The following is a 15901-nucleotide window of genomic DNA, read 5'->3' on the forward strand; positions in this document are numbered from 1 at the left end:
TGCACATAAGTAGCGCTAATGATTTGCACCATAAATCATAACCCAAAAATTGAATCGACATACAAAGTGTGACCAACAGATGGCATTTACCAGTTGTGTGCCGAATTTTAGGAATACGTGATAATCGTCCGTGACTGCGTGAGTGCAAATTCGTGTAAAAGCTGCTACATTTGTTAATATTCACATAATCCTAAGAGATCTTAAGCAAGTGTCTTTAAATATTCAGATCAAGATCTGCTGTGGTTTTGTATTTGCATGGTTTCCGGTACTTTTTTTTTACCGGCGGGATTGAAAAGATTTTGGAGTTTCGAAAGTTCTGTATTTGGCTATTTGCCACTTGAAATTTTGACTACGCTTGCCACATGCGATGTCGGCTTGGGAAGGAGAAAAATGGAACAGCACAGTTAACAAAAATTTGGAGCAGAAATGCAACTGAGGGTTGGGCAAAACAGAGAGAGGAAACCTCTTCTGATTTCTGAATGGTGGGAATTTATTTGGAATCGTCTGTGTCTGTCACAAACACGGCAAATTTATGAGATATACGTTAGGTTAAAACGAGGAAAAAAATGTGGTTAGTATTTCGGGTCAAACATATCATGAAGTAAAAGATGCAACTCAGTGCTCGGATAGTGCAGGCGGTTACATTTTATGTATCTTAGGGCACCAATTTCCCCGAATAGTTCTCCGTAATCATCCACAGATCTTCCGTCCAAAATACTCCTGACGATGCAAGTGAAGTAATGCGCACGGTCAGAATATGAATCCACGTCCCACATATAAGAGTTCTCCAGCTCCTTTTCAGACAACAGTTCAAGGGACGAAAACCCGTGTTGATCTACAGCGTGGACATTTGTTCCAGCTCCAAGTAGCAGTTGGATCACTTCGAATTCGAATGTTTGACCTTGGTGCTTGGCGCATAGTCTTAGCAATAGGGTTGGTGTACCCTCTGCACGGGTTAGTTCGTACAATCCGACGTAGGTTGCTAGCTGGGTCTTCAAAAGTTCACTTTCGGTCTCCGTCTTAGGTATGGCCACCAGTAGGTCCAGTATATTAAGAATGATGTTAGATATAATCGGTTCATTTTCATTTTTGTCGACCGAAGAGAGATCTTGAACCTGGAGCTGGTATTCACAAGTGAAAACCAGAGCAGCGAATAGGTGCTCGAATGTCAAGACGGACTCGTGTTGGAAAAGATCAAGTCGGTTTAATCTTTGATTTTCAAGAAGATTGTTAAACTCGATGATAGTTAGATGTAAAGCGTTTTTCGACTCCGTTTGATTGACAATTAGCTGATCCATTAAACGTGAACTTTCAATCATCTCAAATATGTAGAACGAGGCAGCAAAACAGCTGGACCGAGTTAAGCCACGAGTTTTCCAATTTTCTAGAGCAAATTTGTACATGTTGTAGATGAAGAGACGAGTAGGAAAGCTATCATGTTTCGTGGAAATCCTTTTAATGTTGAAGAATGCTTGCATGGTCCGCTTCCTTTTCCCCTGAAATAACAGTAGTTTCGATGCTCTTGATGAATCCAGAATTTCTTGGGTCGAAAAAACGAATTTTGCCCATTTAGATGGAGCCGGTACGACCTTGGGTCTGGCAAAGTCTCTTCTCAATTTCATTGCTTTGAGCAAGCATTTCCTGCCGTATTTTTGAACTTCTTTGTTATCATCAAAAAGACAAACAGCGCCGACCAATTCGCGTACTTCAATGACATGCTCTATATCACTGTTGGCTGGTAGAATCAAAGGATCTGGAGGGAAGTGTGGGTACCTACCAACAAGGTAATCAATAAAGGGAAGTAGATCTGCAATCGTAGCTGCAAAAAGTGGTGTGACGTCTAAAAATATTTTCTGGCCATTTAGTGAGAAAGTCCCAGTAGTTTTAACATCTGATCCTTGATTGACCAGATCCTTCAGTCCTTCCAAGTTTTTGTTTTCAATCTGAATCAGAAGCGAGTCCATCTCCAAATCGAACGAATCCCAACTAGATGAATTGGAGGCAACTGGATTCTGCAATCAAATTTTAACAAAAACTAGCTTAGCTATTATAAAAACTAAAGACATAATAAAGTCGTACCAAGTTGATGTTAGAATAAAATTTATCTAGAAACAAGTCTAAGCTGTGGAAGATCAATTGATGGAAGTAAGTCTTCAAACTTCGTAGGAAATGGCTTTTTCTGCAAATTTTCACAAAAACTAAGTTAAGCTTTCAACTATTAAAGAGAAAATGAGAAAGTAAAGAAATACCATGTGGTTGAGAGAAAAAAATATCTTGCTAAAAATTGCTTGCAAAGTTGCTAAAATTTTACGAGATTTTGACTTTAATCCTGAGCTGACAGACGACGTCTGCAGTTACAGCAACACAAACTTCAAACAACAACGGACATGGACTACTCAAGCTAGAGGGCGGGATGGGTCGTATACGGGTCAAACTCGTCTAGACCAGCCGTGTTATAGCTTGTCGGGTGGTTTTTTACTATTTTTTTTATGGGAGGTCGATCGATATAGAATTAAAAACTGATTCTAAGTCTACTATTTTACAAGGTATGGTTTGAAACATCAAATGAAACTACAAAAGTCTAATTAAAAGGTGCTGATTTATTTTCGGTTTGTGTTGACAATCATTGGAGATAAAGCAGCACCTGAATTTCGGTCTGGCGCTCTGAATTTGGAACGTAAAATTATGAGCGGCATTCGGCAAGCAGGGGTGGGCAAGCAGGACTTTTTGACTTTTCTGAGTACCGTAGCTAATTGTAACATTGACATTAACATCTCAGACGCACTGGTAATTTAGCAGCTTTTTATTATTTGAATTTTTCTACAAGAATAACCTTTGAAATCGTATTTGTAGAAAATAGATGTTGTTGTATCTTTTCTTGAAGCGAAAAGCATTAAGACAGGCAACTTGTTTGTGTTTGCCCATGGAGCATTTGATAGTCAAAATAACGAGGAGGTATAATGAAAATCACCAACACCCCAAATGTTTTCCTGTGGAATAAAAAAAATTTTAATGTTCATTTTCATAAGACGACAAAAGGTATTCTGCTCCATGGTAAAGTGTTGTATGCTGGTCAATCCCTTGGGTTAATTGTAGCCAGCTCATAAATCATAGCAGCACGTGCGGCTAAATTGATCCGAATTATTACTTACAAAGACCATCAAAAACCTGTTTTGACAATAAAGGAAGCCATGAAGGATCCAGAGAGAACTATGATTCATGCTGCTTTTGGACCACCAAACGTTTTTGACGCTGGTGACGTTCAAGGTAGTATTCAATGATTTCAAACTTTTAATTGATTGCGACTGATCATCGTTACTTATCGTTTACTCTTCCGTCTTTATAGAAGGTTTCTCTTTGTCTGAAACGGTGATCGAAGGTGAATTTGAAATCGGTACTCAGTATCATTTTTATATGGAGACCCTGGTTGCTGTGTGCATTCCAGTCGAAGATGGCATGAATATTTATTGTTCTACTCAAGACCAAGATGCAGTGCAAAACGCTGTCACCCGTTGCCTGAAACTCCATAAAGCCCAGTAAGTGTAAGGTCTTTATTGCTCATCTTTAGCTTAATGTGCGACATTTTTAATCATCAAAATTTATGAACCTAGTATGAAAAGTATGAAATTTCTAAACCTGTTTGAATTTCGTTGGATTTGGATTCTAACATGGCGCTCGTTGGAGGGCGCCTTCCTTACTATTGCCAATATAAGGTAAAACCAGGAAAATGTTCGTGCTTATGATAATTGATTGGGTCAGTATATCAGCTCCTTGTTCATTTATTTTAAAGGCTCGAACCGACAAGGATGGGGTCATACAAGCTGTGGATATGAAAATAGTTAGCGATTGCGGTGGAAATTTCAACGAGGGCACGGCTTTTTTCGCTGCTTCTTTCGCGAAAGATTGCTACGCTGCAAAATCCTGGAAGTTTACTCCGCTTTTGGCGAAAACAGATACGCCATCAAACACTTATTGTCGTGCTCCAGGTCAGAAATTATTTAGATTGTTGACGTTGAATTGTGTTTTTGATTAACTTGTTAACATAATCATGACTTTATTTTATTTTGGAACCACACAAGGAATTGCAATAATTGAATTTTTAATTGAGCATTTGGCGAAAACCCGCCAAGAGGATCCTCTTGAATTCCGTTTGAAAAATCTGAATACAAGCGGAAATGAAGAGGCCAATTCTATGCGAAAAATTATTGATGAAGTACGGCGTTCATCTGAATTCGACAAACGTCTTGGAGAGGTAAAGAAAGCTATTTCGGTTGATATATATTTGGTTCGTGTTATATTTCACGATGAAAATGTATATGGGAACAGATCAAAGAATTCAACGCAAACAATCGATGGAAAAAGCGCGGAATTAATTTTCTTCCTCTGGAACCCTGTGGAATCTTTTCCGTTTCGATGCAATGTGCTCGTAGCTATTTACCATGAAGGCGGATCTGTTGCAGTGTCTCATGGTGGCATTGAATGTGGTCAAGGCATCAACACCTAAGTAAGACATTAAAAACAATTCATTATCGAATGGCACATTGAATTAATTGAAACAATGTTTGTTAGGTTACGCAAGTGGTAGCAAGAGAACTGGGCATTGATATCTCGTTGATTTCTTGAAGCCAACTAATACATTAACCAATACTAATGGATCTGTCACTGGAGGCAGCGTGACAAGCGAAATGAATTGCTAAGTTAAACATGGAAACACTTATGCGATTGTATCATTTGTTATGACGACCGGAATTATAGGCCCCATTTATTAGGCTGCCATGAAAGCGTGTCAGGATTTAAAGAACAGAATGCTACCCATAAAAGAAAAATTGCCGGATGCTAGCTGGAGTGAACTCGTTGAACAGTGTTTCAACTCTAATATCGATTTAACTGCTCGCCATTAGTAGGATATTTTAAGATCGTGAAAATTCCACATTTAAACTTATTCTTCATATAAATTCTTACAGCTTTACGTCGGATGATAAAGTTAAAGGATACATCATTCATGGAGCTACCGTATACCGTAGAGGTGGAAATTGCATTTTGAGGAGAAAAACTGGTTCCTATATCGCCACAATTTTTTTCTGCTAGCCTTCGAAATTGAGTTTAACTGATTCTCTGTTAAGCTTCGTCGAGTAGACATTCTAGAAGATGCTGGACAAAGCTTAAGCCCACTTAATTGATATTGGACAAATAGAAGGAGCATTTGTTATGGGAGTTGGACTTTGGACTAGCGAAAAGATTACGGTATGATATGCAGTTAATTCTTCGTTGACAAAAACAATCTGTTAAATTAAAAACAAAATACTCATTCAAAATTTGACGACATTTCAGTACGATCCCCACACTGGACAGAAATTAAGCCGTGGAACTTGGGTATGTGCAATTTACGATGTAATCATAATTAATTATCAATTTCTTTTATTAACTGTTGCGCTTTATTCCAGAATTACAAGCCTCCAGTGAATAGCGATATACCAATGGATTTCCGTATCACAATGCTGAAGAATGCGGCCCATCCAAATGGAATTTTACGTTCTAAAGGTATATTAGTAACGTGAATTTGAACACTTAAGGGTAATCTAATAGGGAGGAGGGCACATTATTTCTTAAAGCTACCGGTGAGCCTCCGTTATGCATGTCCGTCTGGGTGCTTTGCGCAACGCGGTTGATGCTGCTCGAAGTGAGGCAGGCAATCCAGGATTGTATCGAATGCGTAAGTTTCCGCTGCGGTTATTACTTGTAGATTGAAAGCTTCATCATTTGTATCTCTTTTCATTTAGACGGTCCTGCAACTATTGACAAACTTCATAAAATGATGTTGACTAATTCCCCACAGTATTTATTCCAGTCAACAAAAAAAGAGAAAAGTCCATTTTAAAGCACACTTTCTCTTTTATTTTATATTACAAACAAGTCAAATATTACAAAAAGTTTCTTTTAGTATTTTCTGTTAGCGTTTTTTCCCCGAGCTGTTGCATTTAATTGTACTTTCATAAATGTTATTAACTTGGGTGAGAACTTGATTTTTTGAATTAATTCTTTGCTTGCATAAAATATGGTTGTTTTATCTTCATATAGCTGCTGCCAATATCTTTCAAAGTTCACCTACAGTGTTAAATTAAACATATATTCTTCTAAGTCGCGCCTCGGAACACCTTTGAGAATTAATTAAACAGTTGGCGGGAAACTGAGTGACGTCAAAAGGAAAAGTAGCGTTGGAGGACCATGAAGAAGAGAGGTGACCACGACGAATTCCTGCTAATGCGGTCTTCGCTGGGGCGGAGGAGGAGGAGACATACCTCTTAGATGATCTGTTCATGATCTGCTGATCGTTTCATGACTTTAGTAGCCAACTTAGAATATCTGAGTTTTTCAGGAACTACAGTATCTTTTCATCACTGGAATAAAAAAAAAGTTTTATTCAGAAAACAGAACAAAAGTAGGTAGTACATCTTCTGAATTAGTTTTAACCTTTGATTGCATTATGCAACATATTGCAAACCACTCTGCAACCGTTAAATATCTTGACTTTAGTCAAACTCAAATTGACGATAAGGCGTGTGTTTCCTTGTCGAAGGTATTATACAACCACATAAACTTACCACATTGCATTCTCGTGCTCTTACTAATTTGTCCGATGTATCTGCTTTAAAGATAGGAGATCTCAAACTCTATAGCCTTTTATTACGTAGCTGTGAAGTTGGCAGTACTGGAATCAACAGCTTGTGTGCAACCCAATCAACTTTGACCGAGTTAGATATTAGTTGTTGTCCTCGTATTACCGACACTTCTTTGAGTAGCATTTGCAGCTTATTACCTAATCTGCAAAAACTATCACTTCGAAATTGTCATGCAGTGACGGACACTGGGTTGTCTTGCATAAGCCAGTTATCTGGACTTAAGGAGATAAATCTCCAGGGACTTCGAAACATAACCTCATTCGGTAAAAAATTATACGCTAATATTCTACATTATATCAAACACATTTTTAAATCACTGATGATGTAAAGGTATTGAGAAAGGACTGTTTCATAAACGAAATGAAGTACTTCGGAAAATTAACCTGAGCATGACCAGAATTACGGAAGTGGCACTGCTTCATTTGGCAGAGAATTCTCCTTTCTTAGCCCACTTGGATCTCACCTCTTGTACTGAAGCCGTTTCGGACTCCAGTCTTCCGGTATGTATACCTACAATATACAGCTACATCATAAGGAAACATTTTATTGTTTCTGTCGCCTATGTTCTCAATTGAAGGTCGTTTGTAAATTGCTCTTAAAACTGCGCGATCTTCGACTGGATTGGTGCGTCTCCATCACAGACGACGGTTTCCGAGAGGCAAAAGTAACGATGCAATTGAAATAGAATGCTTATTAAATTGATAAATTATAATAACTTCTTTTTAGGTGTCTACACTTTTGATTCCTGCAGTTTGCGATGGACAACAAAATGAATGGACGCCCCAAAAGTCTTCTTATAGTGTATCCAATTTGAGAGGTATGGGAAAATAATTTCATTCGATTATGTTTTCAAATGAATTCTATAAATGATGAGAAAACTTTTTTAAATACAGGCCTCGTTTATCTTTCGATCAGTGGATGCAACAAAATCACAGATCAAAGCTTACAAGAAGCTTTCCGTTTCCGTGAGCTGCGCTACCTGGATTTAAATGCATGTTCGTTGGTAAAAAGAAATGTCAATTTCCTTGTCAGCTGTCATTTGGAAGCTCGGTATTAGTCCGCCAGTTAATATTCTAGTAAACATTTTTATACTTTACAGGTAACGGATACCGGACTTGTCGCTCTGTGCGAACACCACCGTGGACTTGAAACTTTAATTTTGAATTATTGCAAAATTACAGATTGTGCGATGATAACAGCAATTAGTTATCTAGCCAGAATAATCAAATTAAGTTTGCATGTGAGTATAATTGGAATTCTATCACTTAATTCACGTATCACCTCCTAGCTAACCCATATTTTGCAGGGGTGTTCGAATATTACCAAGTTGACTCTTCAAGCTATCGAAAAATTCAAACTACGATATTTAAGTCATTTGGATATAAGTCATTGTGTTTTCATCTCACTGGAATATGCATTTCAGTTTCAACTAAGAACTTCCCTTCGAGAATTGGACACTGTCGGCCTTGAATAATTAATAATTTAGATGAAAATTTTCCTTTATTGACTGCAAATTATTTTCAGATGAAAAAGATTTTTTTGTAAGGTGTCCGTTCAAAGTTTGTATTAAAAAGTAAATGTATTAGATCTGTTATTGTTGTCGTAGTATAATAAAACCATTATAATCGAAAAAAGAGGATAATTTCAAGTAAAAAGTACGTAATTAGTTTAGCTAGTTAGGCTACTCTGATTACTTTGGCATTTGGTTAGCGCAAGTTGTGCGTTAAAATAAGTCACTTCATAACTCGACGTGAGTTGATTTATTCAGGCACTGACAATTCCCCAATCGCTTGTCTGTCGAATTAGAAGGCTTAACTAAAGTCATTTGGTCATGAACTCGAATTGGATTTTTGAGTTTCTTGCTCCATTTCTACAAAAATTTAAAGAAAATTGTAAGTAGGATTTAAAAAAAAAAGATGAACAAACACACCTTAAAAAGGATGGCGTGATAGCAGATAACGTCTTTCGGTAATAGATGGTTTACTGCATACTGCCTTCCGTTAATGCCAATTTTCCGAACTTCTTCATCATGAGTCTTAGCCCATTGAATCTTTTTGACCAGATCGCTAAGGTCTGCTTTTATTGGAACATAGTGGACTCCCGGCTTAAGGTCGCTATAAAAGTGTTCATAATATTCAGAATCTTGCTTGAACACCACAGCATCGCCGGCCAATAGGTAGGGAAATCGGTAAGCTGCTACAGTTACATCTATATTTAGTTGGTATATGTACTAAAACAGAAATTAAGTTGTTAGATCGTTATTGAATAATTGACATCGAGTCAAATTTTTTTTAAATTACGTCAAAGAACTTGAAAAAAGAGATATGGTCATCCTTTGGACCATATGTCTTCTCTTCGTCGCGAAAAAAGAAGAAATTAGTGAGAGATGCGTTGATAAACTCAGGGCGTTGGCGTGAAAGTTTCACTAAGTTAAGACGTTCTCGTCGCGAATCTCTTCCTCTCCAGAAAGCCTTCTCTTGTTTGTTTTTCCACTTGGTATCCGGATTGGATTGTACGGACAACATGTCTAACGTAACTCTTCATAAAAATCAGATGGTTTTTTTTTTTGGTTTTGTTGTAAAAAAGTGCAACATTCAGATTTGTATACCTTCCCATGCACTCCAAAGAGGCTTCTGTAATATCATAAGTCGGCATTACGATATCAGCAGTTTGGGTTGAACCATGAGAATATTGGAATAATTGGCAGGGTATTTTTCTTCACCAATGGCCAATCGCCCAGATTTATCAAAAATTCCATGTCCGGAAGGACTGCTTTACGAGATAATGATAAAAGTATGTTGTCCATGAACATGTTAAATCCTACATGTTGACCATAACAGCGGCGGTAAACCTTATAAAATACAGAGTACAGATAAATAAATGCATTAGTGATGTAAGTTTTTGAAATGCAGAAATTTAGAAATACCTTATTATTTAGAACTACATAATGGCAAAAACTGTAAGATCCAGCATGACTGAATCTCTTCATGGCCTCTGTCAAAACTTGATTAAAATCAACATTTTGGAATTGATTAAGATCATGGTCAATTTGAGCAACATTCACTGAACATTGATAATCATTTATCATTTCATCAATGCTGTCAAGTGGACAATCACAGGATTCAGCATAAACTCTCCCTTTATAAGAGTATGGTGAGTCGGCTAAATGATGTCCTTTCCAGGTGACATGTATCTCCATGTCATCACAATACTGGAAGAAATTTGTTTATTATAAATAAAATTGGAAGTATTGTTGATTCTTGGACCCACCTGAAACATTTTATAACGAACTATAAAACTTCCATCACGCCGATCAAGGATCTGAGTCCACACTCTGCAAGGGCCATGTTCAGAAAGTCCCTTCAGCTCAACAATTATATCAGCTTGAGAAACATTGCACCTGGGATTGACAGATTTGATTATATAAAAGCTTTTTTTTAAGGTTAGCCATGAGATACCTTTCAGTTGATTGAATGAAAAAATATCGGGCAGGGAGAACTATACGATTGGGAATTAATCCTGGACCAGTTAACACACACTGAGTAGGATCATTTTCAACACTTGCTGTAGGATTAACGATAAAAATGAAAATAAGTAGTCCAGATCAAGACAAACGGACATTCGAAAACTGACATTTTTCATCGGATTAAAAAGTCGTCTGCCTGCAGTGCAGTCCGGTTGCTATTGACTACGGTTTGTTATTTTGGCGCGGTTTGATGTGTCTACTGATTTTTTTTCACTCGCATAAAGTACTCTATTTAACACGTTCATCGAAACGTGTTCTTTAAAATTTACATTTAATTAATAGAACAAGAAATTTCTCGTTAAATAATGGACAGATATTTTATTATTGTCGTCGAAGATATTGACAGAAAAAGTGAAATAGGTGAAAGGAAACATTTTATACTACTTATTCTTTGTTGACATCCTAGACCCAACTCCTATTGTTGAATCCTAGCTTTAGGTTTTTTTTCACTTTCAATGTTTGTTGTGTTGTTTTTTGTTATTTTATACATGTTAAGAGTGTAGAAAAATGTTCAGATAACACAAGCTGATGATCAAAATTATTCGAAATCATCTTCTGCATGTAAAAATTTAAAAATCGAATAAGTTAACTGAACTCTTAACTAACATCTATCACCTTGCTTTATATATGTATTTGATAGAAGTTCATGCCTTTATTATTACATCTTTTCTTTTTTTTTTTGTTTTAGTCAAATGGGAAATGATTTTAAAATCGTGAAGGATTACCAGAATTTAATGGTAAAATCTACTAGAGCTCCAAATGCAGGTCCCATACTGCAAAACCATCATTCTGTCACGTGGGCCATTTGTGTGGCAAAATCTCAAACAATGTTTAAAGGTTTGGGAGTTGATGCATTTCAAGAATTTCTTTCCAGCAGTTTTATTGCAGACATACCCTGTGAGGTATGGGATGGCAAAGTTTTCAACAACTTAAAAAATTATGCTGTTGACATTATCCTACAAATGGAAGATTGTCCTGAATTCTGGAAATCTTTCAATCCTTCCAACAATGTAAAAATTTTTCATAAGCCAGAAACATCTTTAACACCTACAGCTTTAAACCATCAACTATTTTGGGGTGGATCTGTGAAAATGAGAGACCCTCATAATCCTTCCAATTTTGGACATCTTGAGCATGCTGAATTAAGCTATGGCTTTGACCAGCTGGACCTTCTCACTAGTCAAATACGAGAAGAAAATTTTCCTTTTATTGCAACACGGGTAACTTTTGTTCATCTCAAAAATTTATTACGATGTTATCATTTTAACCTTATTTCCATGTCTCAACAGAAGAAGACGTTTTGCTCCTTTTTGGAATTGGTGAGCTCCTTTGATGCCAACACCGTGCCCTTCGTTTTCTATACGTCAACATCTTTGGTGCTGACCGTGCAAGACGCAGATCCGTTTTGGAAAGCAATGGATGAAAAAGTATCCATGATATCATTCATTGAAAGAATGCAGACGGAATGTTAACCACGCGAATTATTTGCCAGCAGGTTTCGTTTTTTATATTCCGCCTTGACTTCGCAACCGAAGAAACAGAACACCGGGGAAAGGAAACGGGAATGAAATCCCTTTACTTTTTGAGCCATTGGAGTGACGACGTGTTGCGACTTTATTTGTTGAAAGGAGCCGATCAGCTACAGAATCTGGCCAATATATTTGTCGGACTCCATCACTCCACTTCTTTTTCTTCCGTCTCCAAGGTATACCCTTCAGAGTTACCCGTCAATCCACCCACTTCGACCGACCACCTGCGGATGGATCGATTGGAAAAAGAAATTCGTCGCTTGCAATTGCACGCGCTCCAAGACTGGATCAAAGAGAACGGAGCTATTGACTTATCAACGATGAATGAACTTCTGGATGAAGTAGCCGTGGCCGTGGCAAAGGAACACCATCGATTTACCGTCAAGGCGATACCTGAAAGAACCGACTGGCCCGAATTTTCAGAAGCGGAACTTTTGAAATGGAAGTTGGAGAAGAAGATGACGTCTGAAGGTGACCGGCCTGCCACAATGAACAACCGTTTACTGCAACCCGGTTGCAACGGTCGCGTCATTTCGGTCGACGTCAATAGTTTGCTGCGGTGCTTCAACAGGAAGCAGCAACCCAGTCGTACTCCGAAAAAGGTGCGGGCTTCCGAATGTGACGCCGCCACGCGATTGAAACCTTCGTGCGATGCCGAAACCGCTCGAACGACCGAATGGCCCAAGAGTGCTGCCTTGAAATTCCCCGGAATTCAGTACGCGCATATTCACAAATTTGGTTCTCAGAATTTCATTTGATTTTATAAATTGTCTCCCAATTAGTTACAACCTTTCCGTGGAAGACGAGAAAGCCGAAAAGCAGCGATCGGAATTCCAGGACAAGTGGGTGCCTTTAGAGACGGCCTCTGCAACGTGGTGTAACCCATGGTCGGTCAACAGTTCGACTTCCTATCAGTTGTCGATCAAAACTCGTCCGCCGGCTCCGGCTGCCGCTGAGCCTCCCGTTGCCTCTCGGGCCCCTCGAACGCCGAAGAAGAACCAACAACAACCTCGTGACCTGGCCCAGCTTCGCAAGTCACCCCGGCTCCTGGCCAAAAGTGGCGGTCCGCCGACTCGGGCGAGTAAGCGAACGCCTTCCAAGAAAAACACCAACGGGTCTGCTGCTGCTGCTGGAGCGTCAGCAGCTTTCCCAAAGGACACATTTAAGCAACAGCTGAAGGCCGTCATCATTAAAGTTTTGGGAGATCAGAAGATAACGACCAAAGACCCGCTCTTCCGCACCTGCGCCAACAAGCTCTCTGTGATCTGTATGACGTTGCTCAACGACTCCAAAAGTGATGTGACGCCCCGCCAGATGTATCAAGTTGCCAAAAGCCAAGCGAAACAGGTCCTGCAATTCGTCAAGCCTTAGAGTTAAGTTCCTTTTTTTTCCCTTCCCGTTTCTTCTTCTTTTTTTTTTTTCGCTTCTAACTGAAATGTTTACGGTCTACACACCAGCACACACAGAGTCTCTGACATATGCGTGTGGTGGTGGTGGTGGTGGCGGCATTGTATATAAACTATGTGGGGGAGAGACTAGTGGGAAAAGCCAACGTGATGATGATGCAACGTTCGGCTGGTTATGGTTTGGTCTTTGGCTGTGTATATTATTTTCACATGAGCCGCACAAAATACATCCTCACTGCTTCCTCGAGATAGGACGAGAGACTTTCTAAGCGCGGCAATCTGATAATCCAATCGATGAAATGCAGTCGCTTCTCGCATCGCCGCCGGAACGTTTTTGCCTCCGCCGCTGGCTGGGCCCCGGTCGTGGACGAGCTGCAAAACGATCTACTTGTTACTGATGATGCATGCACATCCACAAGTTTAAAGGTTGCCCCCATTGTTTATCAACAGCTCAGCTAGAGCGACTCTTTGACTAGCTAGCACGCCAGTCTGGAATGCTGACAGTGATTGAATGGAGGATATTCGATACCCCCCTGCGCTTATTTCAACCCAATCCACCCACTACCGCGAGAGAGCCAGAGACTTGTATACTAGAACTGCGGCTGTTCAATGAGATGCGAGAAGGAAAAACAGCTTTAGTTACAGATGACCGAGTGAAATTCAAATCACATACACTTTCCCACCGAGTCATTAAAAAATTTACACTTTTTTCCGCTTCTTGTTAATTGGACGGAAACTGCTGCGTGATAGGATTGAGTGAGAGAGAGAATAGAAAAACCTTGCCCTCAGTCCTAAACCGCAAAATGAACCCTGCCCATTGGACTTGGTTTTTAGACGTACACACACACACAAACATCCATTGGTTTATAACGTCTCTCTCGAGAGGGGGGATACTTAAATAAATAAGAAAAAAAACCCGCTCGCAGATGGTGAAATGTTGTTATCTTCTCTCTTTTTTAACCAACTTTATTTTTTCTCTTCTCTCTTTGCCTCCCAAAATCTCTGAGAGATTGACTTTGACTCTGCACTTTAAGCGACTTTAAAGGTTGTTGGCAGCGGGTCGTGAAGGCAAAGCCAAGATTTTTGTGACTGGTCATCGACTGAGCTGCTGCTGCTGCTGCTGAAACTAGGGGGGAGGGAGGCAAAAAAAAAATAAGTTTTAAGAAGGGAAGAAAGAAAAAAAGTCGCTTTTGGTATACACATACTTGTCCCGTTTGTGTACTTACTTAGGAGCGACTGGAAATGCCGCGTTCAAATATTTTAACTTGCTAGAAGGAAATATATATATACATAAAGACGAAGTAGTATAAGCCAGGGGGGTACCATACTGAGTAAGAAAGAAAGAAGAAGAAAAAAAAGAAGTTAAAAGATAGGAAATTGAAAGAGAACTTGCTGTGTCAAGTTGTTTGCTCCGTTGCTCGATAAGTAGACAAAATGCGCCCGGGTCCCGACATCCCGTCAACATCATCCAGCCGATTGGAATTTTTGTTTTTTTCTTCTTTTTCTTTACAAGGAAGAAAAAAAATGAAATTTCTCTCATGTCAGATCTTTTTTTCCATCTCTTGCTTTTTTTTTTTTTAAGTGAGTTTTTAAAAGGAAAGGCACTTGACATTGATTGCAGCGAGCCATCTGTGAATAGATGATGGAACGATGGCGATGGAACAAAAGTCTGAGGAAGAAGAAGAAGAAGGCGAATCAATACCCGCCCGACCATAAATGCATCACTTTTCTCTTTACTCGTCTTTGCATGTAATACCCGTATTTCTTTTTAACTCTCAAAACTCTCCCAACTATACTTCTCTATTCCACTAGTCTTGGAACTGCTAGGCAACGACGGCGACGACTTGGAGCTACTAAAAATTGAGAGTTTCTTTTTGAAAAAGAAAAGTAGTCGTCGCATCACGAGGACTGGAATAGACGGGCGAAGAAGAAGAAAAAAAAGTGATTTTTTGTTTCTTTTTTTTTTTTTGCTATTCACTGACGTGGCACGGCAGGCCAAAGTTGTAAGCGAAAGAGATCGTTATGTTGAACGGCTGTGCTGATGCTGCTGATGTCAGTCTGCCTCGCTCTCCTCCGGCGTCGTCGGGCATTTGTTCCGTCTTGCCGACCGGCGACTCTCGCCTTATACTACTCACTACATCCATCCAACAGCAAACGTATAAATAAAAATGAATTCATGAATAACTCGCAAGAAGGTCTTAGCTCTTTTCTCTCTTTTAGCCGCGCCAACGGCAGACGGGCCAGCAGCAGCAGCAGCAGCCAAAGAAGAGAAGCTGCTGTTGCGTGCATATATCGCGGGAATAGTCGCAGACTCAACTACGGAAAAGCCAGGGAAAGAAGGAAGAGAAGCCATAGAAAAAACGACTTTCTGAATCACGGACCCGCACGTACATATGTGTACTGTATACGTCGTGACGCGTTTCGAGAAAAGAAAACAACAACCGCAGCAGCAGCAGCAGCAAAGCCAAACAGCAGCGCAACCCCGTCGAACCGACAGCAGCCCCGGCGAAAATGCGTTTGCTTCTTATTTCTTTTTCTGTGTGTGTGTCTAGTTTGACTAAGGCATGGGGAAATAACCAAATAGTTGAATGGGAGCCAACCAACCACGAAAAGAAAGAAAAGATTTGATTTTTCTTTTAAATTATTATTTTTTTTCCTTTTCAAAAGAGAAAAAAAAAAAAAAAAGGAAACCCATTTGAGAATCTAATAGTAAAAGAAACGTAAGAAGAAAAAAAAATGGATTTTTGTGACGCTGGTGGA

At 39.3% G+C, this 15901-nt stretch overlaps 4 protein-coding genes and 3 long non-coding RNA genes across 8 annotated transcripts; 5 read left to right on the forward strand and 2 right to left on the reverse strand.

Moving 5' to 3' along the window:
• Positions 1 to 316: 316 nt before the first annotated feature.
• On the reverse strand, positions 317 to 2364 carry LOC124335945. Its single transcript, XM_046789453.1, has 3 exons — positions 2250 to 2364; positions 2080 to 2179; positions 317 to 2012 (listed from the first exon to the last, which is right to left on the reverse strand). The coding sequence occupies exon 3, from the start codon at positions 1962 to 1964 to the stop codon at positions 573 to 575; it is 1392 nt and encodes a 463-aa protein (XP_046645409.1). The 5' UTR covers positions 1965 to 2012; positions 2080 to 2179; positions 2250 to 2364; the 3' UTR covers positions 317 to 572.
• Positions 2365 to 2871: 507 nt separating this feature from the next.
• LOC124335966 lies at positions 2872 to 3530 on the forward strand. The gene is made up of 3 exons (XR_006916971.1): positions 2872 to 2955; positions 3040 to 3267; positions 3347 to 3530. It is a non-coding gene; the product is annotated as an uncharacterized LOC124335966 (long non-coding RNA).
• Positions 3531 to 5229: 1699 nt separating this feature from the next.
• On the forward strand, positions 5230 to 5658 carry LOC124336636. The gene is made up of 4 exons (XR_006917139.1): positions 5230 to 5244; positions 5332 to 5373; positions 5445 to 5541; positions 5613 to 5658. It is a non-coding gene; the product is annotated as an uncharacterized LOC124336636 (long non-coding RNA).
• A 756-nt stretch (positions 5659 to 6414) lies between these two features.
• On the forward strand, positions 6415 to 8166 carry LOC124335847 (F-box/LRR-repeat protein 14-like). The gene is made up of 8 exons (XM_046789340.1): positions 6415 to 6577; positions 6655 to 6943; positions 7011 to 7180; positions 7258 to 7344; positions 7407 to 7497; positions 7574 to 7683; positions 7780 to 7920; positions 7987 to 8166. The coding sequence occupies exons 1-8, from the start codon at positions 6485 to 6487 to the stop codon at positions 8152 to 8154; spliced, it is 1149 nt and encodes a 382-aa protein (XP_046645296.1). The 5' UTR covers positions 6415 to 6484; the 3' UTR covers positions 8155 to 8166.
• Positions 8167 to 8229: 63 nt separating this feature from the next.
• Positions 8230 to 10253, reverse strand: LOC124335846 (protein O-glucosyltransferase 2-like). Its single transcript, XM_046789339.1, is given in 8 exon segments — positions 8230 to 8550; positions 8611 to 8910; positions 8981 to 9218; positions 9289 to 9360; positions 9362 to 9531; positions 9607 to 9891; positions 9951 to 10080; positions 10139 to 10253. Coding segments are annotated over 7 exon segments (1206 nt in total). The 5' UTR covers positions 9960 to 10080; positions 10139 to 10253; the 3' UTR covers positions 8230 to 8418.
• Positions 10254 to 10405: 152 nt separating this feature from the next.
• Positions 10406 to 13388, forward strand: LOC124335845. 2 transcript variants are annotated; one of them, XM_046789337.1, is made up of 5 exons: positions 10406 to 10566; positions 10895 to 11426; positions 11496 to 11633; positions 11699 to 12450; positions 12518 to 13388. In XM_046789337.1, the coding sequence occupies exons 2-5, from the start codon at positions 10899 to 10901 to the stop codon at positions 13104 to 13106; spliced, it is 2007 nt and encodes a 668-aa protein (XP_046645293.1). In that variant the 5' UTR covers positions 10406 to 10566; positions 10895 to 10898; the 3' UTR covers positions 13107 to 13388. The 2 variants fall into 2 exon arrangements, with proteins under 2 accessions (XP_046645293.1, XP_046645294.1); XM_046789338.1 differs by having other exon boundaries at positions 11702 to 12450.
• Positions 13389 to 13943: 555 nt separating this feature from the next.
• On the forward strand, positions 13944 to 15401 carry LOC124338606. Its single transcript, XR_006917901.1, has 3 exons — positions 13944 to 14890; positions 14969 to 15297; positions 15362 to 15401. It is a non-coding gene; the product is annotated as an uncharacterized LOC124338606 (long non-coding RNA).
• Positions 15402 to 15901: the final 500 nt, after the last annotated feature.

This window comes from Daphnia pulicaria, chromosome 4, assembly GCF_021234035.1.
Source record: "Daphnia pulicaria isolate SC F1-1A chromosome 4, SC_F0-13Bv2, whole genome shotgun sequence".
In the NCBI taxonomy this organism is placed as follows: Eukaryota; Metazoa; Arthropoda; class Branchiopoda; order Diplostraca; family Daphniidae; genus Daphnia; species Daphnia pulicaria.